The 12,575-nt window shown below is 41.8% G+C and overlaps 1 protein-coding gene across 1 annotated transcript in view; it reads left to right on the top strand.

Moving 5' to 3' along the window:
* The window catches only part of FAM13A (family with sequence similarity 13 member A), a 336,606-nt gene extending 324,853 nt beyond the window's left edge, over window positions 1-11,753 (top strand). The window contains exons 23-26 of the mRNA XM_044913092.1: window positions 357-440; window positions 5,767-5,963; window positions 6,547-6,648; window positions 8,974-11,753. Coding sequence (XP_044769027.1) covers window positions 357-440; window positions 5,767-5,963; window positions 6,547-6,648; window positions 8,974-9,100 — 510 coding nt within the window. The 3' untranslated portion in view covers window positions 9,101-11,753. The remainder of the gene's footprint in view (window positions 1-356; window positions 441-5,766; window positions 5,964-6,546; window positions 6,649-8,973) is intronic.
* Window positions 11,754-12,575: the final 822 nt, after the last annotated feature.

A 12,575-nucleotide genomic window follows, 5' to 3' on the forward strand; every position in this document is an offset into this window, starting at 1 on the left:
AGGCTTATAGCGGTTCCCGGGTTCTCGTTACTGCTGTCATCGGTTGCGGGGGGGGGGGGGGCGGGTGGCAGGCCAGTGCCTCTCCTCGGGCTCCTTCTGCGTTCGGTTGGCGTGCTCGTGTGCTGTTCTTGCTCTCCTGCAGCTTCCTTGGCTTGGGGCTGTGGGCTCTGGAGTGAAGCAGCACCTCGGACGAGAACTTTGGTTGCCCCTGGTTTTCCTGGGAGTGTTTGGCGGGGAGGGGCTAGGGTATATAGTTCAAAGTCAGTGATGAATCCTAGGGCATTGGAGGAGGCAGAGGCCTGGAGGGCAAGGGAGAGAGGTTCACGATGTAACCACCTTGTCCACACCTGTCGCAGGGATCGCCCTCCAGCAAGCGGAGAAGCCCTTTGCTGCAGCCAATTATCGAGGGCGAAACGGCTTCCTTCTTCAAGGAGATAAAGGTGAAGACCTCCCGCCGCTAACCTCTCCCAAATTGGCTTCCATTCTCTCCCCGCCTCCCCTACTCCTGTGGATGCAGGTGGGGGGGGTGGCGTGGCGCTGGGCCCCGGGTGCTGGTTTCCCATGCTGTTTCCTCAAAATCATCAGCTGCTCCTAACCAACCACCAACGGTCCCCTCTTACGGATACGAGGGCCGAGCTGATCTCCTGAGTTCCTTCTCATTCCCCTGCTTTTTTGTGACTTGTTGTTTGTTTTGTTTTCATTTTGCTTTCAGGGATTTGGGCGGGGGTGGGGGTGGTTCACAATATTTTTTGTTTGTTTTCCTCTATTTGGGATGGATTTTCTGTATTCCAGAGTCTTCTTCAATGAACTCATTGGGTAACTTTCCCAAAAATCTTATTTACTGAGTTTCTAGAAAGCCCGGCATTAACAAAGGCAATCTAGATAGCACACAACAAAAAAACTATCATTTTGCAGCCCGGTATCTTCCTTGTCTTTGCCCAATTTGCTGGTGCAGTCTCACCCACTCCTCCGCCTTTTGCCTTTCCCCCTCAGGGCTGAGTTAATAACCTGCTCCTGATCTGTGAATACAGTGCCATCGCCAGCAGCCGCTGGAATCAATGCTCTGGTTTTTTACCGCAGTAGTAATTATGGGTTTTATACAGGTAATGCTTGTCCTCGGTGGCCACTTTTGTTCAAATGGGAAGTAGACTCTGCTCCCAGGTCTGCGTGTCTCTGTAGGGACCTACCTGGCCTGGACCACCATCAGCCTCTTTCACAGTTTTGTTTCTAGACGACTGAGCGAACTGGACTACCTTCTACAGGGCTCTAGAAATGAAAAATCAGATTCTTTTTTTTTTTTAAATCAGTGATTGTTTGTTAGCAATTGGAGTTTCACTTCTCATATTTCTGGGAAAGCCCTAAGCCTGGGATGGTCATTTATCTACTGTAGCTAGGAATGGTATCGCAGAACACGAGGGCCTCGTTCCCACGAAGGACACCAGTTGGGGACCGCTCCATTGTCCTGCCTGGTCCTCATCACTGTGACTGGTCTTCAATCTTATTTATTCTTGTCCTTTTCTTAGTTCTTAGGGGCCTTCAATATTTCATATACCTAATTTTAAGGTATTAGGCAATGATTATGCTCACTATTCGTATTATTTTACCTAGAACTTGTTTTATAAAAATGCTCTAGACATAACAATTAGGCAAATACGCTCTATTATATTTTGAAAATTGGAGCTATTTTCTTATAATAAGACTGGATGTTGATGAAAGAAGACAAATTTTGTCTGGCTGGTAATTTCACACGAGAATGAAGTCACTGTAATTGAAGAAATTTGGGGAATTGTGTGTATTGAAAATGAGCATTTCTCTTAGAAGCATGCAATAGAACTGTTACTAGATAAAAATGTGTTCTTTAACACATCCAAAATATGACAATAAATAATTGCCTCATTAAACGAATGGAAGATATATTTAATGATGCACTTTTTAAAAGAGGGCATTCTTCCAAATCTTCTTGTTCGGCTCAGTTTATTTTTTTCACAAGTATATTTTGGCCATGGCTCTTCTTCTGGCCCACGTGGTGGTCAAAATTTCAGATAATTTTGCAATGCTTACATTGCTTTTGTAAACAGTGTTGTCTTTTAGTTCATTTTGTTCCAACTGGCTGGGCTTATTAGCATGTGTTTGGACTGTACTAATTCTTGGCAATTCTGATACAATTTAGAACTTGATGTGGGTACAGATCAGAAGATTGTATCAAGGTGGTTTCCTTAAAAGCCATCCCTGGTTTTAAATGCTTATGGTAGGAAACCAGCTGTGTGTGAAATAGAACCAGCTCAGGTTCTGAAGCCCTAGATCTTCCATCCCCCAAATCCTAGAGATAGTCTAGTCAATTCTCCTATCCAACATAAGAATTTCCTTTAAAACTTACCTGACAGAATAGAGACACTATCCCTAAGAAGTGATTCTATCCTCAAGCTTGAAAAGTGTACAGCAATGGAGACGGTCACTCATTCCATGGGCTAAGCATCAATAGGAACTAAAAACTTATATTACTAGTTTTATCATTATCATGAGAATACTAAGAGACAATAATAATTACATAATATGCAGTTTCAGAATGTATGTTTGATAAGTATAAAGATAATTTAAAATTACAATATTCATAGTTATTACTAATGTATTGCTTTCTACGTAATAGGCTTAGTGTTGCCTCTTGGAACAACATGGAGTGAGCGTAACTGCTGCTTCCTTGAGAGCCCTTCATACCTTTACAGTCACCTGCCCTGTCCACTCTCACCCACGGCCTGTGGAAGTTTGTTCTCCAAGTTCTTCTTCCTATTCCTCATGCGATATTGGTCCCAGACCTTCCAGCAACCTCATGGTTCTGCTCTAATCACACCAGTTTGTCTGTATCCCTCTGATACACTGATACCCAGAGAGGACTTCACCAGCAAGGTAGATAGTGGACCAAGGACTGGTCCTGATCTTTATCTGGACGGCCAGGGCCCTTTGTTCGACAAGTCTGTGCCTACGTGACTGTCTACGTGTTGTGAGTTCACTGTTCTCTTTCTAGGGCAGCACACGTCCAGCTTCCACACTGTAGACATCTTGGGCCAGACAGCTTGCTGTCGTTGGGGGCTGGCCTCTGGCCACTGGATGCCGGTAGTGCCCGACAGCCACCCCCTTCCCAGCTGTGGTGACCAAACCTGTCTCCAGACCTTGCCAGGTCGGCTAGGGCCAGCATCACCCCCGGGTGAGAGCCACTCCCCATGGTCCCATCTCACTGCTGACTGATGCAACCTCTCGCTTCCCTTTCGGTGGATTGCTTGTCGTCTATGTCCAACTATTTTTTCTAACTTAAATTGTAGGACCTGGAATTTTTTGTCACACTTCTATTCCAGCCCTGTGAAATTGATGAAATCTAGATTTTTGTATTCCAACATACCAAATATCCATGCCTACTTTGTATGATCTATGCATTTTGTGAATATGACTTTTGTGTCTTTTATCCAAGTGATTGATAAATATTGAGTAAGGCTGGGTCAGGTAAAGAACCTGCTGTAGACTTCCCTTCAGATTCACATCACTATTGCATCATCACTCCGCACAGATTTTCACAATCAGCTTTCTTTTCTTTTGTTTGTTTGAAGATTTTATTTTTTAAGTCATCTCTACATCAAACATGGGGCTTGAACTCAAAACTCCAAGACCAAGAGTCACATGTTCCAACTAAGACAGCCAGGTGCCCCATCAGCTTCCTTTCATAGATCAGCTCCCCTCATTAATTGTTGAAATCCAGATGTTATGCCAGTCCTATCAAAAAAGGAAAAATGGTTCGTTTCCATCATTTGTTTTAAGGGATCCACTGTTGATCATGGACTCTTTTTCAATTGTTCATATGTTATCTATGTGTTCATTCCTTCTAAAATCTACCCAATATCCACAACAACTTGATGGTCATATAATTTGAAGATATAGTTTATAATTTCTTTTTTTTTTTTCTATGACTTTTTACCACTTGCTGAGAATAGTTTTGTTTAGCCTCATCTTTAAATACATTGAGTTCTCACTATGGGCAAGACACATTCTCACATTTTTAAGTTCCCTTAAGACCTTGGCATGTAACTGATTAGGCCTAGACACCTGACTTTATTTCTTATCTGTCTTGGGATGTAATACTCTCTTCTAGTAATCCGTATTTTTCCTTTAAAACTCGATTACTGGACTGTTTGACAGATGTTAATTAAGCACCTACTATATGCAGGCATGGCTAAGCTCTGGGAACAACAGTGAACAGACAGGCCCAAATCCCTGCCTCCACGGAATTTATGGTCAGGTGGTTCCACCTGGTCTTCCTCATCCGGGGGGTGGGGGCAGGAATGGGGGGGGCAGAAAGTTGATCTGGAGCATCTCTCAGGTACACACCTTATCTCAAGCAATCCTTCTAAAAACTACAGAGGGTGGGAATTGTTACTTCCTTTTACCAAAAAAAAAAGAGAGAGAGAGAGAGAGAAACTTCTAAATTACTAATTTAAAAGTCACTTTTACTCTATACATTTAAAAATGTCTTTAATAATTTCAATTTTTAAAAAGTAACCATGAGGCATTTATTCAAGCAAAGAGACGGAAGATCTGAAGTCACAGCAGAGAGGATCTGGAAAAGCCACCTAGTTTTTACCAACTTTATCTTCATGCCTTCATCATAGTTTTGTACTGGTCCTTTGTTTTGTTTTGCTTGCTTGTTTATTTGTCTATCCACATTCTCTCTCATCAGAGGCACCATTATAAGCATAGCACACTTTATGGTGAGAAACGCCCCCGCAGGCAGTTTGCACACTCGTACCTTGACCACCAGTGGTGCCTGCACCTGCCTCCTGAGACTAATGTGCCGCCTTGGCGCTGGAAGCACTTCAACTGACACTATACTTGCTGCTGTTCATGTAGCTGTGCTCTGAACCACTTTTTAAATTTTTCAGTTATTAGGATATTCTCGTCTGGTCTGACTGTACATCTTAGCAGTAAATCGCTTCTTTTAAAATCTTCCATTCAGACCGATAGGATTTCATCCTTAGACTTAAATTGGCACTAAGAAACTCTAATTTGACTTCATTGTTTTTCTAATTGCATTGCCAACACAGACAGAAAATACCATGCTTTTCTTAGAATCTTGGATGCCGAAAAATACAGCCGTGGCCCTTGGAAATTCCTTAAAAAAAACTTAAAAGAGTGTTAGGATTCCAATCATGGGAACATAAATGTTTTGATCCTCTCAAAACTTCCTAAAATTCTGTGCATCGGGAACCACAAAATATTTTATAATCATAACTCTTAAATAGAAAGGCTGTATTGTTCAATTTCTGAAGATGTTGACAGCTTAATAAAAAATATTTTCCGAGGTTCACAACTAATGGAATCCCTGAAGTGCTGATGGCTGGTAGTGGATTTTGTTATGTATTATCCCAGAGCTGGGAATTTTGAGATTCTTTTGGGATTCAGATGATTTCGGGTATAAATTATAACGGTGGTTCCTTCATACCCTCAGTCTTGACAATTGTTCATTGTGCTATACATAAATTTTTTTATAGTGTTATAGTTTTTGCCCCTACTGAGTAGCTGTGTTTAGTGTTGGTGTTATTTACTGTGTTCATATGGATATTCAATTAGATATCGATATAACATACATATGTGTTGCTAAGTGTAGATACAGAAGAAATCATATGGTGTCTGGATAATTAAGTGACCATTACCTGATACTTACAATGTAAGAGTGCCAGGAAAAGTAACTGGGTTTGTATCGGGGTTGCTGTGCATCTCCAGGAAGAAGACGAGGGTTCGGAGGACGATGGCAACACGAAGCCGGACTTCACGGTCACTCTGAAGACCGATTTCAGTGCCCGCTGCTTCCTGGACCAATTTGAAGATGATGCTGATGGGTTTATTTCCCCAATGGATGATAAAATCCCGTCAAAATGCAGCCAGGACACTGGGCTCTCCAACCTCCACGCCGCTTCCATGTAGGTCATTTCGGCGGTGGTGGTGAAATGTTTTGGTGAAAAAACCGTTCTTAAATATTTTAGCCTTTCTGTTTAAATCAGTTGTCTGGCAGAACACAGGTGACTTAGCTGGGGGACATCCATGTGGATAGAACAGTGACTTTTTTTTGGCTTCTGGCTCCGTGTTTTATATTCTCCATCCCGTTACTGGAGGGAACACATGAGATCTCGCAGGAATAGCCAGGTCTCTACGATGGCACTGAGTGGTTCTGTACTCCACAGCGCTTCATTTAACATGTACCAAGCTCCGATGTCCTCTTTCTTTCAAAGCAAAATACGATAAAGTGCCATGGGATTCCACAAGCCCTAAGGATTCATAAGTAGCAGGCGCTTTGCGGGAGCCCCGGGAGCTGTACCCGTCGTCGGGACGGTTGGCATTCAGAGGATGAAAAACCTCCATTTCTCCTGTCCCTCAGCTCCCTCAACAGCTCTTGCATTTACACGCTTCCCACTGTGTCCACAACCCCTGTCGAGTTGCACATTCATTGTATTTATAACAATTCGATTTAACCCAATTTTCTTAAAATTTTTCTTCCCTTCTCAGACCAGAACTCTTGGAACACCTTCAGGAAATGAGAGAAGAAAAGAAAAGGATTCGAAAGAAACTGCGTGATTTTGAAGACAATTTTTTCAGACAAAATGGAAGGTAGCGCCTGTTTTCTTTGCCCTAACTCCTGCCCCTCCACACACACACACCTCTCTTTTTTTCCTATCAGATCTTTGCAGTGCCTCCCAAGTGGGAAGCCCTCTGCATCCTGCCTGTAGCCTAGTCCCTTGGAGGTTCACTGTGGGATGGGGAGGTTTGTGTGGTCCTTCAGCAAGAAATGCTCCTGGATAGTCTCCAAGACTGATGTAAATTCAGCTAACATTTATACAACTAACCTGTCACCTCAAATTGTAATCCCAAATGAGCAGCTTGAAGCTGCGTTTCCAGCTGATAGCACTGCTTTTTGGTTTTGGTTTGGGGTGGGGGAGTTGTCTTAATAGGCTAGAAGGAGAAATAAAGAAAGGGCAACTTTAAATCTTGGTGTTTTTAGGCTTATTTTAAAAGCAAAGGTGATCGTTGTCAAGTTTGAATGAAAAATGTGCAAGAAGCAGTAAGTCCACAAGACTGACAGGGTGCCTTTCTCGAGTGAGTTTCAAGACAGGAGGTAGTCAACCTCGTAGAACATCATGCTAAGGAACAGCAAGCATCCCCTGTTTGCTGGTGACCGCACACAGTTCATACCAGTTTGCAGCGTGAGCCAAGGACAGGACAGGGAAGAGATTTGCATCTCTTACGTTGGAGTTAAGTTTTAACACTTCAAAATAATTTTATTTCAATCCAAATTATTTAAATGGTATAAATATAGTTTCTCTTTAAAAGATCCCCTTTTCATACTTCTCAAAAGTATTGGGAAATAAAAGCACCATAAACATTAACTTTGGCATTTAAAATGTGTTGTGTTCCAGTTTATTTCAATTAGTATATAAATTTATTTTTTAGCATCCCTAATGTGGATCTGTCTTATAGTGACTTTCTTAAGATTTATGAATTTTTATACCTACATATTCGCTTTTCTTTCTCCATGCATTATAGGCTATTTAGAAAATATCAATAGGCAGACAAAAGAAATAATACGCAAAATAAGAATAATAACAAAGACAAACCAGGATTAATGTCTGTTCTAGTCCATTCTTCTTTCTAAACATATTCTTGGTTTGTCTATCTTTTTTCTGTATAATTATAGTCACTTTATGCACAGATATCTTGTACATGAGGAACTATATAAAATGATGTAAACTTCACAAGTTTTAAGAAAGGATATCTGATGGGAATTTATAATCATCATGCAAGGTTGGGTTTTTTGTGTTTTAAGTTTTTATTTATTTAAGTAATCTCTACACCCAACATGGGGCTCAAACTCACGACCCCGAGATCAAGAGTCACATGCTCTTCCGACTGAGTCAGCCAGGTGCCTCATGATACAAGTTTAAGACTCTGACTTCAGACATCATTAAATTTGGTGCCCTTATTTCGTATCTGAGGAGAGTGAAGTCCCTTGAAGAGCAGGGCGAGGGCAACTATCAGATTGCTCTTCCCTTCACTGCCCTGCACTGAGAAGCCATCTAGCACCCTTTACTTGAACAAGGCAGGGCATGAATAAAATCTGTTTTTTAGTTCATTGAACAAAATTAAATAAGCCCCATGCTATCTCCTTTCTTATATTTTCTCTTTAATAAGAAGAAAAGGAAGCCTGGTATTTGCATGTTTGCTATGCTCATTTCAAAGTGAAATGAGAAGCAGGACTGCACTGCACAGTGGTTGAGAATGTAGACAGTAACACCATTTCATCACGTCCTCGTGAGGGTTATACCAGGCCATGGGGACAGAGTACTTAGCACAGTGCTTGACCTGTAATAACCCCTTGATTAATACTTGCACATATAAAAAGTAGGCATATAAAATGACTCAGTAAACTATAAAGGCTTATTAGTATTATGTGATCCAATTGCTGAATTCCAAGACTAATTTTATAGTAAGTAGGATATTAACTCTGTTTTTTTAAACCTATAAATTATGGGCATGCCAATTGCTAATTAGAAACTTAATGGTTCATTAGATGAAATATATAAAAGTGAAAAGGCATTAAGAGTAAATAAAGGATTTCAGTCTATAGACTCTTAATGTGCATTCATACATACCAGCAGCAGAGAGAAAAAAACTTCTACAGTTTTTAGTCCTTCATACCATTCTACAGGATGCCAGATTAACTCTAAAAATTCAGTTGCGTGGTATCTTCTGGGGGAAGCGATCTTTCACTGCTTGTCTAAACCCAGCTTCAGTCTTGATACCAAGTGACACTTGGGAACACCAATTCTACAGGCTGATAAACTGCAGAGTTTCTACATGATAATTCACCTGATGAACAGTATCATCTAGGAGAGACAGCCAATGATCCTCAGTCCCCTTTCCCTTTGTTTCCATTAGAAATGTCCAGAAGGAAGACCGCACTCCCATGGCTGAAGAATACAATGAATATAAGCACATAAAGGCAAAACTAAGGCTCTTGGAGGTGCTCATCAGCAAGAGAGACACTGATTCCAAGTCCGTGTGAGGGGGGCAGCCCCAGCCCGAGCAGAGGGGGCTGCTGAAGGTGCAGGCTGAACTTATCAGCTGCCTCCCCTAGTAAAGAGCAGCTCTGCACAAACTGGAAGGCAGCATGGAGCTGGACCTGCAGAGCATGTAGCCCTTCTGCCTCCGGGCCTTTGGGATCCGCTCCAGTTTCCAGCGCCGGCCTCAGAAACTGCCTGGATGGAAGAGGGCAACCTGCTTTGATTTAAGAATTTTGTAAGGGGAAGTCAAGATCCCACAGGCGCACGTAGACAGTAGGGGAAGCTTCACTAACGCTGGCGGTGATGAATCACTACACGGAGAGACCCTCATCTACAGAGAATACACACTGTTCTTCCCTGGATGACTGAGAAACATGTCTAACTGGGATACGACCCAGCTCAGGACTTCCCTCTGGAGAGCGAACTTGCTACGCAGGTCCGAGTTCTCTTTGCACCCAGTAAAGTGGGAACGTGCGTCGGAGCCCTGTTTGCTGCCTTGGCCATTCTCATGACCTTTCCCCACTCGCGCGAATTGTCCCCTTTCAGTTCTCAGGTAGATGGAAGCTGCGTCTGCCCAGCACGGCGGCGCAATCACCTGTTTGATGGTGTGTTGCTTCAAGACTTCCTCGGCTGACGAAGAATTTTGATTCTTGACCAGGACTGGATCATCTGCAGAGGACAGAGGGAATATAGCTATATTCATGCTGATTTTTAAATCAGGCAACAGGGTGAAGAGCCTGGAAAATTCCTTCCTGAACATGGATTACACTTGATCAGTCTCAGATTTTCGCATCCAACACTAAGCAAGACCAGTATGCTATGGCATCCTGTTTGGGGCTTGGTTTCATTTTGGCTCTAGCCAAACATAAAGGATCTTGCTTAATTCTTAGCTTAAGTGTTGAGGATCATGAGAGAGAGAGAGAGAGAGCCTGTGTTCTAAGCCTTCTGAGTACTTACCAGAGTTTAAAGTTTTTTTTTTTTTAAAGTAAACCCGCACTAAATCCCCTCACTGAGAGGTAAATGTAGCCCTCGGAACTCAGTCCAAGGTGGTATCTAAATCACACTATTTTCAAGATCATATATAAAGAGAAAAATAATGGTGTGGGGTCACTTAGGATTATTTTTTCAGAGACTGTGTCACAAAGCTGTCTATATTAGACCTTTTGGGAAGACCAGGGAATTTAAAACACCAAATCATTCATCTCTTTACTGTGCTGATGTCCCCTTGTGATTTGTTGTTACTTTTTCACCTCTGTGTCTACATCGAGGAAAGTGAATTCTGTCTCTGCCTGTCCGTCCAAGGCCTATGTTGGCACCTTGTGGGGTGGAGCTTTGTGGGTTTGCGCTTTGTGGGATGCAGCTCAAGTGTCTGCACACCGGCCCCCGGCTGCCAAGAGAAAACATCTCGGCAGGCTCTGCCTTTTGAAGATACTGTCGCAGGATGAGCAAGAGAGCTAGGCTGCCCTCCCATAGGTTTTGAGAGTTGCCTTCTTAAAGGGTACCCTTTTGTTTGGTTTGATAAGAAGAGGAAAAGAAAGAGAACGTTAAACTCTTCTGACCAGTTGCCAGTTTTGAAATGGGTTCTTGAGAAACTGGCCAGATTGGATTTCTAGCAGTGTTTTCCATGGCTCAAGTGAGGCAGAAGCTGTCAGTTGGAAATTGTTTTAAGTCGGGAGTCGGGGGAAAAGAATACCTTTAAGTTTGCTCTTAAAAATAATCATATAGAAGCATGAGCTGTGTGTTGGAAGTCCCCTGTGTTAATCCACACATTTAAAGACGGTACATAATCCTACAAATTTAAATGTACATGAATATATAGTTTGGTATTCTTTGCTCTACTGTTTACATTGCAGATCACTATAATTTCGAGGAGTTATATTATAAATAAAATGAAGCACTTTAGGATGTTTTCTATTTTTGAAATCTGAACATGAATCATTCACATGACCAAAAATTGTATTTTGTAAAAGAAATACATGTCTAGTCTGTCTTTTTTGAGTAATTATTCTCTTAAATAAGCTATAACATAAATCAAATCATTACCAGTTAACCTTTAAAGCACATCTGTTTAAGAGTATTGTCTTGAAAATACTAATATGCTACAGAATTTTAAAAGAAAAAATGCTGTATAAATGAGGAGCTACTAAATGTTTGAAATCTATTGTTTCTGCCAAAGGTAAATTAAGTAAAAGATTTATCCAGGACTCCCCATTCCAATTTGTATGATTGAATAAAAGAAAACACCAAGTTACAGTCAAATAAACTGCGTATGGAATGTCATGTTCTCCTTTGTAATTTCTCATCTATATTAACTTCACAGAATGGCGCCCAGATTAAGGGCGGAAAAGCCCTGTTTACACTCGATCCTATTTGAAGCCATGGCGGTAGGTTCCGGCGCTGCCAGAAATGCTGAGGCAAATTTGTTTCCACAGCAACCATTTCTGCAGCCCAGGGTCTTGGGGCCCTAGAGGCAGCATCTTAATTGGCTTCACACAGAATACTCTGGACTGGGGTTTTTCCTTTGCTCTCTTGGGAATGTGTGTGTGTTTATTAGCACACGCCAACAAAATAAATGCCAGGGGTTAGTTAATAACAATGATAAGTAAAGGTAAAGCATGAATAAACTTGATTGTATGACTGTAAGAATTAGAAATAGCAGAGGCTTGTAATTTTCACAAGCATTTGCTTTTTGTGTGTTCAGTCTGGAGTAAACATTGAAATAGATGTTTATGTTCAGTCGGTATGGTATCATTACTGCATTTCATTTCTGAATCATTCAGTTTGAATTTCGCTTTTCAGACATGTATGTGCAAGGTTTAGGAGAAGGGCCTGCTTAGAAGTTTTTCAGATGGCTGATTTGTCTTGTACCTGTAGAAGCAAGCTCACACCACCTCGGTGATCTCCCCGAATTCAGGGGAAATTTCCATGGAAGGCCAAACCAAATTTCAAACTGGAGAACTGATTTTTTTTTTAATTGCTAGCTATAATGCATCGAGAGCTAAAAATTAGATTTCTTCCCTCTAGTTGCCAGTTTGAGGTCAAAAGCTAATTATTCATTGCCTAGGCGGGGATCAGCCACGTCTCTATTTGTAATGTTAGTGTAATTTTTGCTTCGTCTCCTTCTGATGCAATGCTTGCGTGGTGGCAGAAGAGGGCTGTTGCAGGGTGCGCCTGCTCCCAGGTGTGGCATTTCTAGCCCTGGACAAATGTCGCAAGGCTGTGTTGAAATCATAAATATTGTACTGAGCTGTCCTGAGGCGAGCAGTCTTGGAGCCCCTAAGGGCTGAGCATTTGTGAATGTGGTTGAGCTTGGAATTCCTAATAAGGTGACTATTTAGGTTTATAAAATAGGGGCCGCCGTGGTACCGATTACGTTGGTTCTTTCTGGAACTTCCTATTTCTCAGCAGACAGAACTGGGCCCAGTATACAGAAATGGTCAGATCTACAAGAAAAATCAGATTTCAGTTTGTTGATTA

This window comes from Neomonachus schauinslandi, chromosome 2, assembly GCF_002201575.2.
Source record: "Neomonachus schauinslandi chromosome 2, ASM220157v2, whole genome shotgun sequence".
In the NCBI taxonomy this organism is placed as follows: domain Eukaryota; kingdom Metazoa; phylum Chordata; class Mammalia; order Carnivora; family Phocidae; genus Neomonachus; species Neomonachus schauinslandi.